The 22,721-nt window shown below is 41.5% G+C and overlaps 1 protein-coding gene and 1 long non-coding RNA gene across 5 annotated transcripts in view; one reads left to right on the forward strand and one right to left on the reverse strand.

Annotated features, from left to right (window-relative positions):
• Positions 1–22,721, forward strand: part of LOC106044922 (uncharacterized) — a 42,411-nt gene that overhangs the window by 8,094 nt on the left and 11,596 nt on the right. For 2 of the 4 annotated variants that reach the window (XR_010827539.1, XR_010827540.1), the window contains 2 exons: positions 6,065–6,211; positions 6,334–8,110. This is a non-coding gene — a long non-coding RNA (uncharacterized lncRNA). Of the gene's footprint in view, positions 1–6,064; positions 6,212–6,333; positions 8,111–22,721 lie in introns of those variants that run through there. The other 2 variants (XR_010827537.1, XR_010827538.1) reach the window with 2 other exon arrangements.
• On the reverse strand, positions 663–22,559 carry CPLX4 (complexin 4). Its single transcript, XM_013195165.3, has 3 exons — positions 17,917–22,559; positions 14,787–14,874; positions 663–1,477 (listed from the first exon to the last, which is right to left on the reverse strand). The coding sequence occupies exons 1-3, from the start codon at positions 18,081–18,083 to the stop codon at positions 1,250–1,252; spliced, it is 483 nt and encodes a 160-aa protein (XP_013050619.1). The 5' UTR covers positions 18,084–22,559; the 3' UTR covers positions 663–1,249.

Below are 22,721 nucleotides of genomic sequence, written 5' to 3' on the forward strand. Positions count from 1 at the left end.
GAGACAGACCGATGTTCACATCTGCCTTAAGCCCAGGGCTCTGCCCCGCAGGGCCAGAGAGGTGCCCTGTGCTGGCCCAGGTTGCTCGGGGCTCTGGGCCAGTGGCACACGCAGCCAGCTGGGTGCTCATATGGGGCTGGGCTGCTCTAGCTGTTACCCAGCATCAGCCCCCCTTGGTGAGGAGTGGGAGCTGTCAGGCCAGCACCCGCTTAGCTTCTCCACAGAAAAAAGAAAAAAGAAAAAAAAGAAAAAAAAAAAAAAGAATTTTGCTTGGTCCTGAACCTAAGGCTGTTGAAATGGGTCTGGCTTGTGCTGCGGACTCAGTCATTCAACACCAGCGAAAGACACACTTTTTCTCAGGGTTTGGGTGCGCTGCCTGGGCATAGTCTTCCAGGGAGGCCAGGTTTATGTTTAGCTCTGTGCGGAGCTACCTCCTAGAATAAATGCAGTGAGCTCATTTCAGCCTATACAAGTTACATGCTGGTATTCCAAGCCCCAGAATGTGGCTCACACAGAAGCCAAGAAGAGGGGCAGTTCTAACAGCTTAGATTTGAGCTGCATTTGAAGACCGGCAGGATGCGACACTGGAGCAGCCTGGAAGAATCTGCATTGCTCGTTGTTTGTGGTTCACTGATAGCTACCAAGCCTTGGTTTCCTACAAGGCCACTCGTTCCTATGTACAATGACATTATTGTCCCAAGCTGTAGCATTTTATGCTTTTTGCCTTTTGCTATATGTAGTACAGAGGTGTCCAAAAACATTTTTTTTAAAAAAAAGGTCTTGCAAAAAATGTCAACATTTGAATATTGATTTTCTTTCAAAATGTTTGGAACAGACATTTTATTACAGATATATATATTTCCTTCTGAAAGCAGTATTAAATGAGTGATTACCTATATGTTATGCAACAGAAGCACAATTTTAATAAAAAATATACATTTAGTAGCATTTTGATCAGTTTGAAAAAATGGAAAAAGGCACATCTTTTCCCCAATATTTGCTTTTTTTTTTTAAGCCATCTTTTTCCCAGGGAAAAATGTCATGTTAAAAAATTAGGATCATTTCTAACTTTGCAGTAAGCAAGTCACAGCACTTAATTTTTGACCCCCTGGAGGTTTTAAAGTCTCTCTCTCTCTCTTTTATATTTACATTTACTTCTATAGAGCTAAGTGCATTCCTCTGCCTGCCCTCACCCCCCACTCCCATGAGACAAGGTTGAATTCACAGCCCTGGGATAGCGGTGCCTCTTCTACATCAGAGAACACTTCTGCTCAGCAGCCTGTTTCATTTCAGTGAAGGTGGCTTGTGCCTTTTCTTTGATCGCATCCATGTCCATATTCTGAATATTCTGCAACTGTCCCAGGATAGAGTCCTTGTCCTCTTCTTCTACCTGATCTTCTGCCACCATCTTCTGAAGGTCTTCTGGCAAACCCACATCATCTCCAGCCATCTGTATTTGATTCTCATCCAATTCACTCTGATACAAAACAGAAAATAAAAGCAGTACATGAGAGTATTTCTGCTTCCCCAGGACCTAATGAGCCTCTTTTTTGTTCGTTTGTTTGGTTGTTTGGTTTGGTTGGTGTGGGTCCTGCCCGCAGGGCAGCAGTACCTGGCACACCTCATTAGGGCGCTCACCACTAGGCTAGTCTTTCCATGAGGCTTGCGGCTGTCCCACTGTAGTTACCTCCTTGAGAAGGTGAACAGCCCAGGCTGTGCTGCTGTCTTGCACAAGCTTTGGGCTGCATCTTGGTTACCCTTCCCTTCAGCACTGGACGCTTTGGGTTTTGCAATTTTTCTTATATACATATATATATATGTATGTATGTATGTATATAGGCAAATTAAGATACTACACTTTTAAATAAAAGGCTACTTTGTGCTCCACATGCATGCCAGGATGGCTGTAGCTGTGAATCTGTAATGCTTTCAGGTAAAAGTAGGCGGTGTGTCAGTTTGTAGAACCCAAGCCAAGATCAGGAAGAAAACCACTGGTATTCCAGTGGCCTGCTGGAAGCTGCCCCGGAGTCAGACAGATGCAGGTACTGAGTGACGGAGGTCAACTTCCTAGAAACTGGCCACTGGAATATCATGGTAGGCGTTAGCTCTTCTTACCTAACATAGAAAGTAAACTCACTTTTTCTGCCGTTTCTTTTCAGGTTATTGACAGATTGCTGTTAATCCTCCATTCATTTCATTATATGAAAATAAGTATGGCATTTGCCTGATAGACTACTTTTTTGTTTTCATTACAGTTGGGAAGGTAAAATAAATGACAGTTAAAAACAGTGTGAATCTGAGCTGCTAAATGACGTATATTTTGCTTAAAGTAAAAATAGGTCCTATTTATAATGCAAGCCTAATAGCCACAGGGCTTTATTTGATCAGCTTTACTGCTTTCCACCTTTTGTATTAGGGAATGGATCAGCAAGTAAATTCACCATATAGATATTTGCATTGAAATATATTGTAGCAACAGGGCTGTAATCATGAATAGAATCTTCTGCCCCAGAACTGAATTATCTACCACTATCATGCAATGCGTAACTATCGCCTACAGTTACATAATGAATAGCAGCCCCCCTCCCAAATCAGGTGCTGTACACACATGTATGCAATGAGGTCTGCAAAAAGCTCACTATGCTAAGGTCTACAAGTACCCACAAGTATATCAGCAGCACTTTGTTCAATACTTCAGTTTCATTCAAGTCACACTAGTTGTGAAACTTCTTTTCTACTCCTGTTTTGGAGTTTCAACCTGGAAGGTTGCTACTACTTTTGTGTTTCATATGCTTTCTGTTAGGAAGCAATTAAATAATAATAGTTAAAAAAAAAAAAAGATAATGCTCATACTGTACAAGATTTTATATTAAACCAGAGAGCATTTCATCTGGATACCTGCCATTTTAATAGGTAGACATGCACAGGAGAATAGACTGGAAAATGGCCTGCAGCAGTTGCAATCAAGAGAGAGTAAGGGAGAGATGAGATTTGGTAATTATCGAAAACTGGTTTCAGCAAGGTTTGACACAGGCCCTGCAGTTTCTGTCTCGGCCATGCCAATGCCAAGCCCCTGTAGCAGCTCGCTGTTCTAGCAATGGGAAGGGACAGTAAATGACCTTCCCCTTTTAAGTCCCTTTGCATTGGAAGAGGGGCATCAAGAAAGCTGCATTAATGCAAATAGGATTTCTGACACAACTGAGGTCTTTCTAGGTTTTCAGTGAACTGTAAAAGGAGCCTGCCCAGTTTGAGCGTTTAATATGAAGTATCTTCTACTTAGAACTTCTCACAATACGAAGGTCACACAGTGTAAGAAAACTTAGAATTACTGGAGAAAAGGTCTCCATCTTCACCAGACCATGTCTAAACCTTATCTAGGCCTTTGGTTGGCACTCCAAGTTATGATGAAGAGCAGGGGCTGCCTGGCACATAATCAGAGCAATGCTGTAGTGCTGGTAAGTGGGATAATAGGAGGACTTAACAAAAGAAAGGATGGAGGTTTGGTGCACGTCTGAGAAAGCAAAAAGAGACAAGAGAAGGAACTGGTTAAGCAATTAAAAGGGCTGAGATACAGTAAGCACTAGGCACACTTGCTTCCTGCCCGCCTGTTGAAACACTCTATCAGTGGGGCTATGTCAATTTTTCAAACAATGGCGATTTTGTTCACATTTTATTGTGGATTCTGATGGATCCTGAGCTCAGAAGAACAGGATATTTTGACGCAGTTCACACATCAAAGATAAGCATTAATGCTTCATTACATCTCCAAAATGAAGCATGGCAGCAGCAAAGGCCTGATATGAATAAGTAGCAATGCTGTCAGCAGGAGGTGTTTTTGAGAGTGAGAGGGGTCTTGGGTTTGCATGAATGAATGAATGCAAGAGTGAATGGAAGGATGTATATGAGCAATGGCTGTGTAGCTTCAGGCTTTTGCAAGAACAAGCAGACTGGTATGCTTGACTGCATAGCCACTATTTATTGTTACATTTACTTGCACAGTATTATGCTTGTAATAATTATACTTCCCTTCAATCTGATTTCCCCCATTTCTTCTGAACAATACAGAGAGGTTTATCATGATTGATGCTACTCAATCATGTAGCTAAAATGAGTAAGGAGATCTCTTAATCCTGTTGAATATGGTTTGCTGCCATCAAATCTGTGGGAGCTAGTAACAATATCCCAATCAGCAGAATTGTTCTTTATTGATTGTGTAGCAGGAGCAATGGATTAAGCTTTTAATCCACAAGCAATAGCTATCAGAGGAGTTTTCCTTTTGAAACTGTCCCACATTACAGTACAGGATGATAAAAAGATACTGGGCTACTTACTGAAGAAGTCCTCCTAAGCAGCCAATGACACATTTTCTTTCCTTTAGAACTACTTATAATTTATCATCACTGCATGCTAGCGTATATTATGTGGAGAAATGGCCATACAATGCACATGAAGGCAACTTTGGCAAGTTGAATTACTGTTTGGCATGTTTTTGCAGCAATGTCCCCTGTCCTGCTGAAGTCTGAGACATGATGCATGGCACAGTTTGGGGTTTCAGAGTGATCTCTGACCAAAGATGAATATATACAGATGTGGTGGAAAGCAGCACAATTCTGCCAAAGTCACTGAAATTCCACCTGCTTCTATCCTCTTGATATATAGCCTGGCCTTGAGTAGAGCTAATACGAGCTCCAACACAGGAGGGTTGCTCAACAGCAAGCAAAGAAGCCAGCAAGATGCACATTACCTCTTCTTTTTTCTTCTAAAAGTTGTCAGATCTGGTTCTGTTACTTGGATGTTTAAATGGAAACATTACCTTAAACATCTGATTTTACCCAGTGTTGGGGGGGGGGGGGGGGGGGAGGTTGTTGTGTTGTTGTTGTTGTTGTTTGTTTTTAAGCCTGGTGGAAACAAGCTTTGCTTTCTCACAAGAAGAGATGGGACAATTTTCCCACAGAATGTTCTTAAAGTCAGGTAAATGCTGCTGCAAGTATCTGTGTACACAGTGAGCATGCAGCTCCAAGCACACACTTTCGGAAGCCCGGAGCAGGAATGCGGTGCTGGAAATGCACAATTATGTCTGTTAGTTGCAGGCAGCAGCCTGGGATCAGAGTGCAAGCAGGGTCTGCAGCTCCCTGCTGTCCCAACATGCACACAGGCGGGGACCGTTACTCGCTCAAAGCCAGGTACGGCTCCGGTAGTGATGGAGGCACTACCCTGCATCAGAATACACCCATCTTGGACCAGAGACAGCATCCCAGATAGGCAGTGCTGGTGGATAGGACAGGTTGGGGTGGCCTCTGACAAAGCCATAAAGAAAGCCCCCCTTCCCGTAGTAAACCTACAGCAGGCTGAATGGCCTGTCTCCTCGTGAATTAGCTCTCCTATCTCCATAGTCTCCAGGTCTCTGCAAGTGCTCAGCCACCCTTTTAGGGTCTCTGAGAACACAGAAACAACATCTATTCCTAGCAAATTACATATGCCTGGCACTGGTCTCTTGCCCCAAGGCCAGCTGGCCTGCAACAACCCACAGCTATGCTATTGAGCTCTCTTGCCCTACAAAACAGGGTGGTCCCATCTAACTCCCTGTTGGGAATGCCTGTCCCAGCTCCCAGACCAGCCCTGGGAACTGCTTGGGAGAGTGCCCAGGCCAAAACCGGGACAGACACTATTCTGACGATTCAACAGCACAGATGCTGGAGTCCAAGTGCCTGGGAATGTTGTTTGACCCCGATTACGCACCTGGTGCAGTAATGGGGGTCAATGGATCAGACTTGGCCAGATCCATTTTGTTAAGGGAACGATCCAGCACCAAGTTCTCTGTACAAACGTGGCAGGCAGCTGTAAGCAGAAAACAGGCTATTTATATCAAGTCTGTAAGCAAAAGTGATGAAAGCTTACTGACTAATCCCCAGTGGAGCCAAACTGTTTTCCAGCATCACTAAGTGATACATAATTTTCCTTTTGGTTAGCTTCCTGCCATAAAATTTACCTGTGCCTATATGCAGAGACCCGGAGGACCCGGGTAGGAGAACCCAGACCTGATCCTGTCCCTTGTCCCCTGCAGCGCACCAGCTGTGTACAGAACCAGAGCTCACCGACGACTTGACCTGCGAGCAGGAGCTGCCGCGAGCGATGCAGCATCACGGTGCTGGCCTGGCCTCTCCCCGCGAGCCTCTCCTGCGCCATGTCCATGGCTGTGCTGGGACTGCAGGTAGGGCACCGGGCAGGATGAAGTAGAAGGCAAGAAGTGAATAAAAGGGTTTATTGTTGGGTAGGGTTTTTTGGTTGGTTGTTTCATTGTTTTTTTTGTTTGTTTGTTTTTTGTTTTTTAAGCACACGTTATTACTCGCATCACTACGCATTAGCAAGGTTTTAGCATACACATTTTTGGATGACACTCCTCTGACCATAAACAGAGCTCTTCAGGAAAACCACAGAGGGGACAGTGCGATTTCCAAATTTCAAATAAAAGGATGCTGAAAGTAATTTGTGTTCCCACAAACACAAACTCACCAGGACCATCTTCTTTTCCTGCCTGATCTTCTCTATTGTATTTACTAGTAATTACTGATATCTCTTCCCTGATTCTGGAAATGAAGTTTCTCAAGGTAGTTCCATAGTTAGTGGAGTTGCTCAGTCTGGTCCCACACTACTGGTATATTAGATGAAGCCTTTCTTTAAACAAAACTAAACTAGATGAGATCAAATCACTAGCTTTCAAAACATAGCTTATGGTGGAACATCTCTTTTCACCCTATCTTAGATACCAGATCTATGCTAAGGTGGCCCTGCCCTGCTGTGTGTGTAGAAAGCAGCTTACAAGAAAGCAAGTGGAATGAAATCAGCTGGCATGAATGTTCAAAATGAATGTTCAAACAAGTGGTAAAAATGCACTTTGTTTTGTATGGAGGTGATGCACTGAGTACTCTGCAGAGGCAAAAGTTGTCCACAGACTAAATGTCTCACGACTAAAAACATCTTTCTGATGACAAACCTAAGTTGACAATTCTGTTAATAGGATTAGGTTCATTAAGGGACTGCTTTCTCTTGTAAATCTGTCCCAGATAGCATGAAGCTTTAGATTTTGAACTGAAAAGGGGGCCCTGCTTAGTCCTGAGTTTCATGCTTTCATTTGCAATGTGTGCTAGTGAATGATACTGGCAATATTCAGAGTTTCTATCCCATAATGCGCTACCTGCTATGACTTGCATTTTTCAGAATAACTAATGTAGCTGGTCTACATTGTCACAAGTCTGAGAGCATTTTGCTGGCATAATTTTGTGTCATAGAATTGTTTTTTTTTTCAGGGACATATGCTATGTATGTAATAATATCTTTTTTTTTTCCTGTTTTTATAAATGTTGGTGAGAAGAAAGGAGACCTTCATGCAATAAATGTAGAAGTATTTTCTATAAATAGAAGAAAAAAATGAAAAGAAAAGCATGTCCTGCCAAATTACTTGAAACCACTGCAAATCAGAGAAGCAAAGTATATGCTTAATAAATTCTTTGCTGGCTTAGAGCTCCTGTCCTACCTGAGAGGCAGGTCCTCTGTAGTTGTTACTGAAGCTGTGCTTAGTGTGTACCACAGCCAAATCCTGCTGGAGACAGGGCAGGCCACTGCTGCATGCCCTGGGCACGATGAGGCAGCAGTGCACCGGTAGGAGGTCAGCCAGGGGCAGCTGCAGAGGCCTTAACACCCTCCCAGAACTGGAGAGAGCACTGCAGATGGGAGACTTCCAAAACCACAGAGACACCTTGCTCCGCTGGCTTTTATGCGAGAGCTGGGTACGTGGGTATGCTTAAGCCTTTGGAAGTAGCACTTTTTAGGGCCTTACGGAGTGTGAAGAGGATGTGGGGAAAAGCTGTTCAGTAGCTGTCTCAGCACATGCTTCCAAAAAGGAAAACAAAGCCTAACAAATAATCTAATGTTATTTTACTACATGTCCACTAATGAAAATGCTGATGTCTAGAGATTTAGGCCAACAATCCAATCAACCACTTAAAATCTTGTACTTCCCTGTTTTGCATAATTAATCTTTCTGTAACTAAACTCGCCCCCAGGATATTTTTTTCCTCTTTCTGTTCTTGTCATTCTGTTGAGTACCTGCAGCCCAGAACAAATGGTATATTGCAGCTGATGAATACAGAAGAGCATGGTGGATGCTCCTTATATCCCATGTATGACACGGGTCATGCACAGAGCTAACATATATCCACATTTCTCCAGGCATATCTCTTTCTCTTCTGGTTAGACATTCTGTTCAGAGGGAATCTGAAGATGAGTTGTGTTTGGCTAGACTTTCCAACGCCAGGCTATAGCTGTGAGCAGCTGCCTACTGCTCCCTAACACATCCCCTGCAGAAACAAAAAAATCAGCTTTATTCACACAGCATGGATCCCGCACGTTCCTCGGGCCCTGTGCTGTGTGCAGGCAGCATGCACAGTCTGTCTGTCTGTCTGTCTGACTGCCTCATCAGGACTGCACGGCTGAGCTGAGGCACTCAGCGGCTTCGGCTCAGCCCAGGCAGGTCCAATGTCTTGCAGACGGTCTGTGCAGTCCGTAGGCGGTACGCAGGTCCAGTACCTGCTGGAAACATCAGACTACACAGTGCAGACGTGTGTGTCTATTTAAAGGGACACTCAGCCATAATACCAAGACCTCTGGGCAGTGAAAAAGAGTAAAGTGTAAGTACGAGTCTAAGTACAAGTAAGTGTGTGGCCTTGGGAGCAACCTGCAGAAGGCCAATCATACTTTGATTTAAAGGAGTCACTTATATGAGAAGCAATAGGCGTAGCAGAAGTCCTCCATTTTTGAAAATGACAAACTGTATGTCTTCAGATAATTTTAAAAGCCAAATGCCCTTACAGAGTTTGTTGATCTGAAATGAGTTTTTATATAAAACTGTATTCACTTCAAATTTGCTTATGAAAGTTTTGTTCAACTTTGATACATTTGGAGGGAAGGGTGAGTGGAAGTAGCTTAGGCGAGGCTTTCTCCACAGAATATTTTCCCTTTTTTTTTTGTTTGTTTGTTTGTTTTTGGTTGGTTGCTTGCTTGCTTGCTTTTGGTTGCAAAAAGACAAGTTTTTAAAAGCTAGAGAAAAAAAACATTTTTCACCACAGATTATGAATGAGGCTTGCCAGACTGGTTAAATACAAATGGTGTGATTTTATCTAAGTCACAAGATTCATTCACTTTTCAACCAAATTGCAAAGTTTGCCTTTAGGTTCAAGCAAATAATTGTGATTTCACATAAGAGTGGTGCAGTTTTATGAAAATGGCACTAGAGGGCCTTTGACAGCTCAGGGTTAGACACAGCGTCTGCTACCTCATAGAAGAAATACATTATTTATAACTGGTGTTCACATTATATAATCACTTTCTGAGCTTAGGTTTCCTGATTTGTTTCCTAATTTGTAATTGCTTCACTGCTAAATCCTTTACTTCTGGCATTTCTGATGTTTTAGTAGGTAATTCTTTAAACAGTGCATCAGAGATGGTTGCCAACTTTTTAGTATTTAGTTGTGCTTTCCACAGAAAAAGCATACATATTCAATTTTATTCCCTACGCGCTCTAGGATAGGTTTTAAAATTACTCAGTTACATTTGACTTTGATCCCAGTACATGGATCAGGCCAGGTAATGTGTCTGAGGGGCTAGCAAGCGGAGGCCAAAACTGCAGTAAGGGCTGCTTATATCTAATCTAAATCTCCCCTCTTTCAGTTTAAAGCCATTCCCCCTTGTCCTATCCCTACACCCCCTGACAAGGAGTCCCTCCCCGACTTCCCTGCAGCCCCCTTTAAGTACTGGCAGGCCGCTGTAAGGTCTCCCCGGAGGCTTCTCTTCTCCAGGCTGAACAACCCCAACTCTCTCGGCCTGTCTGCATAGGAGAGGGGCTCCAGTCCTTGATCATCTTTGTGGCCTCCTCTGCACTCACTCTAATACATCCATGTGCTGGGGACCCCAGTGCTGAACACAGTGCTCTAGGTCTGCAGCTGTGCAACCTTGCATTTTTCTTCCTCACTTCAGTAAAACACTTTTCTCTGGTAGACATCAGAAGATATTATTGAAGCTTCAGCTTTGCACAACCACTTTGCAATGCTTGTGCTTTGACAAAGTTAAAATTGCAGGACTCGGCAGCTCCTGGGAAGGTTTTTCCTTCAGCTTTTCTTTAAGTTGGGTCACAACAAGCCTCGGGGTGACTCAGTGTTCCCTGCTGTTACGTGACCTCTGTGATGGCAACCCTGAGCAATCACAAATGAAATACCGTGGAGTATTAATAGTTTGTTAGTGGAGAATATTTTGAGTATGTTGGACTTCCTGTTGATAATTAATTCCATCACTGCTGCTTAATTAATATAGAAATGGAGAAGTTTCATGGATAGTTCTCAACCTTGACTAGGGCCATCATCCCAATTAAATGTCTCATCCCAGAACAGAAAGGGCTGGAAAATGTGGGCTACTTACTGCTAGAATATTGTAATTACACTGATATAATAAGAAAAAATCTATCTACCTGGGCTCAAAATCAATGAGGAAGATGGTTTCTTAATTTTCTTGAAATTCCTTGGAGTTTATCACCTGAATACCTTTGTAGTTATGCATCACAGAGCAAGAACATAGGACTTTAAACACAACTCAGTTCATCCCATTTGGAAGCTGAGTGACATGACAAGAGCCACCAAAACACAGAGAAATCCATATCTTCATGTGACTGATGGACCAGCAAGCCCCAAAATCTGCTGACTGCAGGAGAGGGAAAAAAACACAGAGACCACACAGATCACAAGGTCGTAACAATATTTGTGAAGGGAAAAGCAAACAGGGAAATCCAGGCAATGGCCAGAAGGCATTTTCAGGAGGCATTTGCTCAAATGACAAAATTTCAGCAAGTCACTGAAGTTGTATTTCACATAACGTACCTGAAGTGCATCTTAAGGAAGCTGGAAAAATAAATCTCTTAAGAAATCCTTTGCAAGCATTGAAAGAGTAACCAGGCTAAGAGCAGTTTAACAGCATATAAACCACTAGTGCTCAGGCTCAGTAATTACTGGGAGAACTCACATGACTTTTTAACAATACAGGAATAAGGAGGCTACACAAACTTGAGTCCGCAAAGCCTTTCCAGAAGTGACCTTTTCTCAGTGCCTGTGCACAGACCCGAGCCCAGGGACAGACGCAGCCTGGGCTCAGCAGAGGGAAGGCTCCCTGCAGGGCAGGAGGCTGCGGGAGTGCAGTCACTGCCGTCTGTATCAGGACGCGCTCAGGGAAGGGAGTGCTTCCTGAGCTTCCCCCCTTTACCCAGTGAATTTGCCGGGCCAACAACAGCAGCTGGAGAAGCTGTGTCACGGGCACCTCGTGCAGAGCCGCAGTGCTTGCTAGGCTGAACCATAGATGAGAAACCAGAGCATAGAATGAATAAATGTTATGCATGTGCATAGTAGAGAAATTCAGTAAGCTCAAGACACAAATATTCTTCTCCCTCCTTGTAAGAGTCCAAACTACACAGTCTCTGGGAACTATTTATAACGCTGCTTAAGACAGCATTGATTCAAGCAAAGATAAACTTCCTTGTTCTCCAGGAGATGTCGAAGCCTTTTGGTGCATTGATTTCCTCACTGTAGTGCTCTACAGTGCCTGACAAACAAGGCCAAAAGTTGCAAGGCCATCCAAATCTTCTGCTATTCACTGTCCTGTCAGTAAGACTTGAGATCACAGCCTGATCTCTCCTCTTAAAACCAAGCTGGCAATGCTTAGGGACCCAACCCAGAAATTCAGGACACCCCAGCATCTCACTAAGTTCAGATTCAAGCTCAAGTTTGTGAGCATAGAGTGAAAGATGGGATTGTTTTGCTAATTCCAGCTAAAGCAGAGTATAAGAACCAGTGTCTTATGGATTAGGGGTGGAATGCTTCTCGCCTAACTTCAGCTAGTCTAACGTAGCGATGTGACCCCTTCTGTGGGAGGCGTGCATCACTGGGAGGTGAGCCAACTCCACCTTAAACATCTATCTGGAGGTTTGGCTAGATGAGGCCAGAAGTGCTCATTTCTTTCCATTGATGACAGAGTCCCTAAGTGGCTGTATTGCATTACGTACTATTTTTTTTTGGCAGCTAAGTGTAGATATGATGGATTCTTCACCTTCCTCCATTTTAATTAACCAGCAAAACAATGAGAAATACTGATCAGAAAATAAATGGTAATGACTCAGAGCTGGCAGGCAAGTAGCAGTAATATAAGCAAACTCCAAAACTGCTAAGAAGAAAATGCTTCCTTGAGGGATATAAATTAAATTTTCAAAAACTCTAACATTTCCTGGCAGTAGCAGTTCTGAGCAAACACTGTTCCATACTACTGCTTTCCTGCCTGTTGAAGAAGCTTACAAAATAACATAAAAACAATTTTTCCAAGCACAGAATCCCGAGTTATTTTCTCTGTGTTGGAGCAAACAGTGCAGCGTACTCTGGATAAAATGGAAAAGCATAACAAATGGACAACACCCGCATGCCAAAAAACACTTGGTTGAACTAACTCATAGGCTTTCAATTCTGTGGCCCAGAGAACACTCTCAAATTTTAGGGAGTCCATAAGTGCACAGTAGTAATTTGCACAGATGAGTCTTCAGTTACTTCTTCAAAATGAATGGGAACCAAATATAACTTCAACTTTACAGATGTTTGAGTAGAGCACCACTAAATGCTTCCGGATGACAGGGAGATATTGCATGAAGTGGAAAACAATATTCCTTGTCCTTTGGGGGAAAAAAAGGGGGGGGGGGTTATTTCATATTTTCACTGTATATTCAGAGGAATTTAGATAACAAAAGTCAGAGCGTAGGGCACAGGGATGGGATTCATCTAATCTAACAACTATAAGAAAACAGGTATCTAACGTAACATCAGCACTCAGGCTTCCGCTAGTGATTGAAACTTTCTGTGGAATACTTGTGATTTCATCTGATGTTTAGAAATAGTGTATTATTGTTCTCTATTTACTTCCTTTACAATGGTCATGAATTGACACATCTCCATTGCATCCCCTCACAGGCATGTTTAACCAATGCGTGTGCCAAGGCCATTCGATACTTCAGATTGCTTTTGTTGTTCTCCTGTCATCTTGAGACAGAGTGATTAAAACTGCATTCCAGTTTCAAGTTGTTAAAGACTGCTAATGTAACCTAATAATGTTTTCTGATTTTGGTGTCTATCCCTTTCCTAATGATTCTTGAACTTTCTATTTCCCCTTAGACACCAGTGAGGACTCCTCTGATGTTTTCTGTGACTCATTTGCAATGACTTTGAGATCTCTTTCTTGACTGGTAGCAGTTCATTTGAAACCACCCATCCATAACACGCAGAGACAGGGAGGGTTTTCTTCCCCTTTCACTACTCTTGCAGTGCACCTCATTCAGCGTTTCACTGCTCATTCACTCACTGTCATTATCGTTTCCTGTAACTGCTTAAGCAAGATTTCATTTCAACACCCTTAACACTTCTGTACATTGAACTCCCCCAGCGAATTACTAAATATGTTAAACAGCTCATATTTTTCTCAAAATCTTGTTGCTTACCCTCTCCATTGTGAGGACTGATCATTACTGTCCTTTTTCTCCTAGCTTTTAAATATTTAGTACTTCATGGACCTTCCTTCCCTTTTTTTTTTTTTAACTAAAACTAATCATTTTCACCCGTATAATTAGTCATCTCATCAGAGCATGCTGATCGATTTGAAAGGTTGGGCTGTCTGACACAAAGGTCTTTTTTCTCTTCTTCCCATCACGTGCTTTTTGCCCATATATCTGCTAGCTATCTTTGGTAGTTTTCCCCACATTTCCTTTAAATAAGTCAGTTACTGATTTATTTTCCCCTCTATATTTTGTGGAGCTTTTTTTTTGAAAACATGTTCACATTTGCCACCTTCTGAGGTTCAATGGCAGACAGCGTACCTCAGTAAGCATGGCCATTCATAATCTGAAAGTCCTTTACAACTCTTGGGTAAATACCCCTTGGCCCTGGAGTACTGTGCATGGTGTAACAACCTCCTCTGTCAACCTTGAGTGGAGAAAATTCCTCTGATTCACTCCCACAGAAGAGACTGACTGACTGTTCGCAAAATAAGTGCCACCTAGGCTTTCTGCCACGATCCAGAAGCTATCACGGCTGCTTCGTGCTTTTAACAAACCTCCAGATTTCTGTTGTTTGCAGCTTCTGATATCTGTATTTTGTTTTTTTTCTGGGAATACTTTACAAAGTAAGGCAGCAACAAGGAAAAGCAGCACTAAAGAAAAAAAGAATGGACAGTTTGTTTGCCCTACTTGAAAGACGATAGTACAAATGAGCATTCAGAAGTTTGGAGAGTTCAAGTGTCCAGCTTGTAGAAGAGTTTTCAGTAGTTTTGCTTATTAACTTTCTGGTTTATTATTATTATTATATATATATATTTTATTTAACTGGTGTATGTTGCTGATTTAAGAACATATGTACTAGCTGTAAGGCTCAGACAGACCAAATGTCCAGCTTGCCCGGTCTCTTATTTCAGACCTGACATTACAGAGATTACTACAAGAATCTTTCCATTTAATTCATCTGCTGAGCAGGAAAAAAGGGGTCTAAAACCAGCAGTCACTAGGAAAATCCATAGCTGTGGCATCCTTGGGTTCTGTACTGAGCTGCAGCAGGGATCTTGCTAACGAAGGCAGTTGGCTGCTTTCAGAGTTCTGCACGGGCGCTGTCTGCTCTAAAAACAGCCACTGAGGTAGGTGAAGTCACAAACTACAGGCTTACCTTAGGGAGTCTGTACTTTTCTCTCAGATGAACCCTCAGACAGGCTCTCTCTGCCTTTTTCTGTGCAAAGGCTGCATCTCTTTCCATCCTGGATATCAGAAAGGAAAAGAAAAAAAAAAAAAAGTTTCTTCAAGATACTGATAAAATACTGTCTTTTACAATGGCCGAAGATATTCCTGAAGTCATGTAACTTGCTCAGAGGCACAAAAGGAGCGATAACAACAAAGTGATGCTCAGGGGCTCAAATTCCTGAATCCTGAGCTTGCTCTCGGTGCACCTCCCTTAAGTACTATGGAGAATGAAATACTGCTTGTCTGGAGTTTGTGTCAGTACAGGCAGGCTGTTATTGCTCACTGTAGCAATTCCAATACACAGAGCAGAAAATTTATGCTTGTTCCTTGCTTATCCCACCAGGTGCACTTACAGTGATGGCAATATTCCTCTTCTGCTAACAGGACATTCTTCTAGCTTGGAAACCCATGGTGATGGAACATTTTTTCTAGGTCAGACCAAAAAGTTCACCTATCCTAGAGTCCTGTCTACAACAGTGGACAGTAGCAGACAAAGAAAGAATTTAAGAGCAGGATAGGCATCCTGTATCATAACTGTCCAGCTTCCAAAATCCAGTAGTTTAGGGACTGCTGGAGCTGGAAATTGGCCCTACATCATCTTCAATAGCCTTAGATGGCTTTTGTCATCTGTAAATTTTCCCAGTCTTTTCTGAATCATTTATTGCTCCAAAACATCCTATCACAACTAATTCCACAGCTTCTCTCTGTGGAAAAGTGCTTCTTCTGCCTGTGATTTTATAAAATGCTTTAATTCGATTTAAAAATTCGATTTAAAAATTCTTTGTTAGATTACTTAGATATTTATTTCAAACTGTGCGTTGTCAAAGATTTCTGGTAACATTTGATATCATTCACCTTCCCACTTTTTTTTTTTTTTTCCCAGAAGAAGCCTCATAGAAATTCTCAGGCAAAATTGTTTTTGTTCCAGTATAAATATTTTGTCATGTTGAAAATTTGTCGTGTTGAAATGAAATATTACCTTTCCTCTGCTTCCACATAAGAGTTTTTGCATCACTCTCTCTCTCTCTCTCTCTCTCTCATTTTTTAAAAGAACTAGTTCACATCAGCTGGAAGCCATCTTAAACTTCTTTCAGCCAGTAATAGATGGGATGATTGGGAAAAGGGATTTTTTTGCACTTCCAGCACATTTTTGCCTTCTTTCTCAACCTTCCTCTTCTCCTGCCCACTCCTTCTCCACAGGAGCCCTTACTGGCCCAGGCTGGTGTCGGGATATGTTCCCACAGGGTAGTGCTCCCCACGATGTTACAGATCCCTTTGGGTGCTCTGTGAGGCTTGGGGGCAGGAGGAGATTTTCTATTCAGGTAGATTTGAGCTTTTCACTTGTCCTGGCATCACAGGAAGACTTGGCAATCTTCCACCATTGCCTGGGCCCTGATCTTACACCCTGTTGTTCTGGAGGATTTAGCTATTCCCAGAAACGTGAAGATTTGTGGCTACAGGAAACGGATATAGGGGTCGTTGCATGACAGCCAGGAGCTGGTGTACAGCATAAACTGGTGCCCCCCTCTTGCTTTTACACTCCTGTGATGCTGGAGACAAACTCTAGAACCATGCTGGAGACTGCTGGCACAAGCCAGCTGTTTGTCTCTGCATATCACGCATTTTGCTGAGAAACAGCCGTCCTTGCATTTTTGCGGGTTAGTCACAAAACAAAACAAAAAATAACTAAAGAAAAACAACAAAACAAACAAACAAAAAGACAGGACAGTCATGTATCAAGGGCCAAACGCTGCCTGAATATGACTCCAGCAAGGCACTTCACCTCCCTGACCTCCACTCTGTACAGCTGAAAGCGGGTTAAAATCCAGACAGCCCTAAAGCAGATGTTCTGCCTGTGCCAAAGATTTCTGACACACATTTACATAACCACACAGCATGTGCTGTCCTCGGCCACATCTTCTCTCTGAAAGTACTGCAGATGTTCCTACTGTAGTTCCAAATTGTACTTTCAGAAGTGCTCCTGCAGTGACTCCTCAATACACTTCTGTATGTAACAGACGTGCCACACTTGAAAACTTCATACAAATAATAGTTTTTCCTGCATTTTTCCCATTCCAGGAATCCTGGCTTGATTCTCTCTCTTTCAAATATCCTGTGACAAAAAGACATAGCAAAACATTCTGCATTTTATTCAAAAGTGAATGTTACCCACCTAAGGTTTTATGATAGAAACGGCTGCTGCTAAATACAGACCTGGATACCTCAAATTCCATCAGTCATTAACCTTTCACCTATAATCATCTTATGTGAAGGATTTACACAACCATTATGTAATTGATCATTAGAAGAACAGATGCACCTGAGATTTAAAAGTCAATTGTTTTCTTTGTAATTATGCATGATTTGACTTACACTAAAAGTCCTTTATTTTACTTCTGTTTTGATATTGGAACATAACAAGTGGTAAAGATTATAATTACAGAAAAAAAAATTACATTCATGACATTTAATCATCTGAAAAGTTCTGCTTTATTCAAGTAGATTTTAGGAAAAGTAACCGAAAATGCAACTATAAGAAATAACCATCTTAAAACTTTTCTCTAGATAGATATTAGCTGTTTTACATAGCACTCATTACTTTTTCTGTGTCTGCCATGATAAACATGGACCAAGAAAGAATTATATATGTAAAGTGTACTACACATGGAGTTCTAGGAGAGCAAATCATATGCATTTTAAAATCAACTGCTACAATATAACCACCTTTGTACATGTGAAAAAAATGTTATATATAAGGCAACTCCAATTAAGAATTAATCCAACACATCAAGCTGTGGTGAGAGCAGGACCGTGTAGGAAAGAGTTGTAGGATGAGGTGGAGAAGGGGGAACACAATAGTTTATCATTTACAGTTGGTGAAGTTTTATTTTGGAAATCTGCTTCAAAAAAGACTTTTCTGCTTAAACGTAAATAAATAAATAAATGCTTGGAGTGCTAACCCTAACCCTAGGAATGTCTGTCTTTTCCTTGGGTTATTTTTACCTGCACAAAGTTACAAAGAATCAGCCCCATACTGGTAATAAGGATCAGGTACTCACTTCTCCTCAACCACTTGCTTTTGATATTCCTCATACTCCTCTCTGGTCATTCCTGCAGCGGCTGCTGGGTCGGAAGGAGTGCTTTCTTCTTTGTTTTCTTCCCCTCCACCTCCAAGTCCCAAATTCTTTACCTGGTTGCTCAACATACTTTTCATTAGGAAGGCCATCCTCTTCTCAAGAAAAAAAAAAAAAAAGCTACAAGAAAACAACTACAAGAAAGCCAAGCCAAACAAAAAAAATGTTTTCAAAACTGACAGTCATAAGAGAGTTTCTACAGCCACAGCAGCTCTTCAAGGGCACAGCGCTAGTGAAACGTGAATGCCAAAACCAGTTTGTCAGCCATAATCTGGATTAAAGAGTGAACTCCTTAATATCTAGAGGCAGATGGTTCAGATTACTCAAAAAAAAAAATCATTTGATGCAGCTACCTACTTTATATATTAATACTGTAAGCTAATTATATATATGTGTATATATATAAAAATTACTGTGTGCAACATCCCTTTGACATCTTCCATCTCAAAAGTCTCACTTTCACAAAGAGAAAGACCAAAAAATTTCCAAGGAAACAATCAAAGTGAAATAAAAGCCTGGTTGACTAAATGGCCATAATAAAACTGCAAATTTTGGGCTGCTGAGCAGAAAATCCTTTGAGGTTTACACAGTCCAATGAGATTTGAAAACTGGAATTCTTCATTAAGCAAAAAAAAAACCAAACAAAACTAATCATTTTTATCCATTAGTATGTTATCACATTGGACAGAAAGTACATGGAATTTTAATTCCCTTTTCATACGGTTTGTTTGTCTCACAGATGAATGGGGCATTACTGTCATCATTACTTTTTTCTTTTGAAGGAAATCACATTGTGTTTTCTTAGTCTTCATTCCTTGTGGCTTATTTCACTCTTCCCTAGGCTCTATCCAATTAGATCACCACCTTGACTGGTGCTGCATAGAATAAAGGAGAAATAAATCTTACTGAGCTATTATATAGCCTCGATGTGGACTGCTGGTGCTAGGTTTCTAATCTTTCAAACTTTTGTTCACATCATTAGCCTTATCAGGTTTATTTGGGTGAAGATTTGCAGGATCTACTACCTAGATCATAGGCTATTTGACTACCTACTAAGTCTGAAAAGTTCATGATTTGGAGTTTTGAATATTTATTGTACTACGACTAGCTGCACATGGCATAATGAAGTATCCTGTAGTCTTGATTATCTAAATGGTTCTCCTAGCACTCTCATAATTTCACTGAGAGATGGGAGGATTTCTAGTTTGGCTAATGCCTTAATCTGTATTAGAGCTTTTCTAATTAAAGCAGACCTGTTACTATTTTAAAATGGAAAAACAAACAAACAAACAAAAAAAACACCACACACACACACAAAAAAAAGCAAACAAAAAAAAATACCAGGACTTTCTGTAATCCTGGATTATTAGTGATTAAACAAGAACCTTTGAATTTATTTTTGAAACAGAGTATCACTCAGCAGCAAGAACTCCAAATCACAACAAAATTTCTTTGATAGATTAACTATACCTAGGAAACAGTTGTGTTTTTTCTAAATAAAAATTGATTTTGATAATCACTGTGCACTTTCAGAGCTATGCATATGTTGCAAGAATTTGTGGGAAGAATCACCTTTTTGCATCTGATCAACTTTGACCTTGATTTCCAAACCTTATTGTACTTGTCCAAATGCTTAACAGAACTGAGATCATGCAAGTCAGATAGCTCATCCCAGTTTAAGTAGAGAATGCTAAACCTGAGTATACCTTACTCTGAAGTTGAATGTGTAAAACTAAATAAAATTTATGACCCGGCAAAATTTGAAAACTAAAAATCCAGCATTTAGTTTATACATAAGATGTCATTGCTTCTACTTCACAGAGAGTTACTTCAAAATGGACCTGGCAATAGTTAGTCTGATTTTCTTTTGCACCCAAAGACTTCCCTGTTTCAGCTTGCTGCCCCTCTGAGGCATCCAAGGGCAGAGTGGCTGATGGTATCCTGCATTTCCCATCCTTCTGCATTTTAGAGAAGCCTCTGTTCAAGTGAGCTGACAACTAGCCAGCACTGTGGGCCTACTGCAGGTTCCCTGTAGCTGTGCAGGCATGCTAGTTCCACCGGAACATGACATGTTATTGCCTCATCATTCTGTACGTGTGCTTTAAGTGGTGCTTTTCTACTTTTTTTCTCCACTTACTGGACTTGACGTGATACATACAAGCAGGGATGGCTCTAACCTGCAACTCTTCTGCCTTCTGCTAAAGCCAAGACCTCACTCATTTTGGCGGTACTTGGAAAGCCCAGCAAACTGGCCTAATCTAGAGTCTGCCAGGAAGAAGCCAGCCTTTGGGTGACCACTCTGACTGTGAGCAGTACAGCAACCCAATACGGAGAACAAGACCACAGGATCCCCCTTCCCTTATGCAGACAGCTTTGAGGTGAAGAAGCAACAAGAAAGGGCTATTTATAGATCATTTGACTTGAAGTTGACAAGTCTAAGAGGAAGCCTCTGAAAAGAAAAAATATTTATAATTTTTTCCTGAAGTGATACCTGATTCACAAAGGTGTCTTGCCCCATGTTCCTCAGAACACAGAGAGAGCAGAAGGTGCTTCATCAATTCAGGTATCTCTAGCAATAGAGGTGGCTAGAGAAAGAGGACATCACAACTCTGGATAAAAGTTTTTGTCAGGCTGACCTTCACACACACTGCTTGAGCAAGGCTAACAGAAATGTGAACATCAGAAGCTGGAGGATCGTCTTCTTGATCTGCTTCATCTCCAAGCTATATCTCACCCAAGTTCACAGGACAAAAGGGTACCATACAAACCATGTACATATCACAAAGAGGCTTTTAGTGGCTTACAGAAGCGTTTGAATGGGCAGCCTAAAGTCATACGCAGGCAGTGTTTATGCACAGATCCTAAAATGCACGTAAGCAGTAACAGTATGGTAGGCATCACAGACAATCATGCTACAAGGGAAATTTAAGATCAGATAAAAGTACCTTTTGATTGTTAGCATGTTCTCTGAGCTTTGACAGCCATTTGATTAAGTGTTAGAATGCTGGCCCACATCACCCCTTACTGCCAACTGCTTCTCAAGTCCTCTTGCAGTGTTTGGCTCATCTTTATCAAAAACTCCAACAGGAGCAGTGCATTTGCGCAGTGCGCTCACAAATATGACATGCAGCACTGATTTCAATTACTAAGGCTTCAAAGACTTCTATAGGTGTGTCTGTTATTCTTTGAGCTACTGGTCTTTACTGATGAGAACTTTCCCTGACTTCGATCACTACAGAAATATTGCTGGCACCCCTTTCTGCCTAAAAGAGAAAGGAGAGGAAGGCTGCATAAGATGCATTCGCACAATGAGAAACTGAGAAGGCAAGAAAGCTGAAAACTGTCTTGGGAAGTGGTTGCTGTGAACCTGAGATCTTGCCCTCCAGGTCTTGAGATAGGTCTCATGAACCTAAGAGCAAAAGGGTTTCTCATGTCTGATTTGAAATGGAAGACAACAGAAAGTGCTTTAAAAGTTATTGACACTACCAGCACTGGAAAACACTAAGAAACACAGACTAGCTGTGAAACTTTGTAAGACTAAATAAAACTAGCTAGTGAACTGCTGACTTCATAATGGATTCAGCAAATAATAAACACTCAGTCCGATAAGGAACAAACTGCTCACAGTGCTACCTAGTTACCTACCCTGGGTGTCAAGGACTGGCATCTCCAGGGTAATTCCTGCTCTTGAGAGGTACTGTAACCACTGCCTATACTGGTTACAAACCACTTACTGCTTTTTGTTGATTACAGGAATCACAGGCTTAATGAAAACATACAGTCGGCTGCTTATTAAGTGCTGGTGTTGCTACTTCCTCGGCTTTAAATCAATAACATTTCCCTATAACTTAAATGAAAACATAATTAAAGGCTCATTTCCTGTGTTATCTGAACAGGACAACATGAAAAGAAAAAAAGCCCGAGTTCAGTATCTAAAGAACAGAGGCATCTGCAACCTCAGAATAGAATTTGGAGTCCTGAAACAGGCAATACACAAAGGGCAAAGTCCAAAAGAAGAAGACAGCACAAAAATGCTATTGACAGGCAAGCATCCAGACCTGAGAACGTGTTCCCAGAACAGGGTCACAGCAGACAACACCAACCACGTAATTCAGAAGTAGCTAAGCATTCTTTGAAAGGGCCCAGACTCTCCACCTCTTCATCCCTCTAGAACAGGATGATGCTTTTATGTAAGTCTGAACTTTAGACCATTTGTAGAGAAAGACAGAAATAGGTATTTTAGGTCTTTCTCAGCTTGAATAGGTTCAAGTCAAGACCCACCCACCTATCAGGCAATTTGTTCCTGGTTGGGGAAAAATCATAGTCAATGAAGGGATGCTTAATCTTCCTGTGAGAGATTACCACAGACGACTCAGTTTACTGGACAGAACAGTATAAATTAAAAAAAAAATGCACACAAAACCCATTGAGACTATCTTGTTTTGGTAGACATGTTGTTTTTTAATAAACCAGGGCAGAGCACCCAGATGAGGGCAGTTTGGGGAACTCTGAGAATGAACTACAGACATACCAGCAATCGTCAGCTCAAAAAAATTAGGTACTTTGTATGATCAAAGCAGCCAGCAAACAACTTGATTTACTGTTAAGAGACTTCGAAGTTGACACAGTACTTTTCACCTGACCCTACATATCTGATACTCTTCACACAAGCTTTTGAGCGAATCCGGTTCTGATTAGAGTTATGTTTGAGTTGTATTTTTTTGTTCTGA

Source organism: Anser cygnoides, chromosome Z, assembly GCF_040182565.1.
Source record: "Anser cygnoides isolate HZ-2024a breed goose chromosome Z, Taihu_goose_T2T_genome, whole genome shotgun sequence".
NCBI lineage: Eukaryota > Metazoa > Chordata > Aves > Anseriformes > Anatidae > Anser > Anser cygnoides.

What these genes read in the sequence shown, in the direction of transcription:
- CPLX4 (XM_013195165.3), bottom strand. Translation starts at nt 18,083, where the DNA reads ATGGCCTTCCTAATGAAAAGTATGTTGAGCAACCAGGTAAAGAATTTG. An exon ending in AAGCAAGTGGTTGAGGAGAA is followed by an intron (nt 14,875 to 17,916) that starts GTGAGTACCTGA and finishes TCTGATATCCAG; the next exon opens with GATGGAAAGAGATGCAGCCT. An exon ending in AAAAGTACAGACTCCCTAAG is followed by an intron (nt 1,478 to 14,786) that starts GTAAGCCTGTAG and finishes GTTTTGTATCAG; the next exon opens with AGTGAATTGGATGAGAATCA.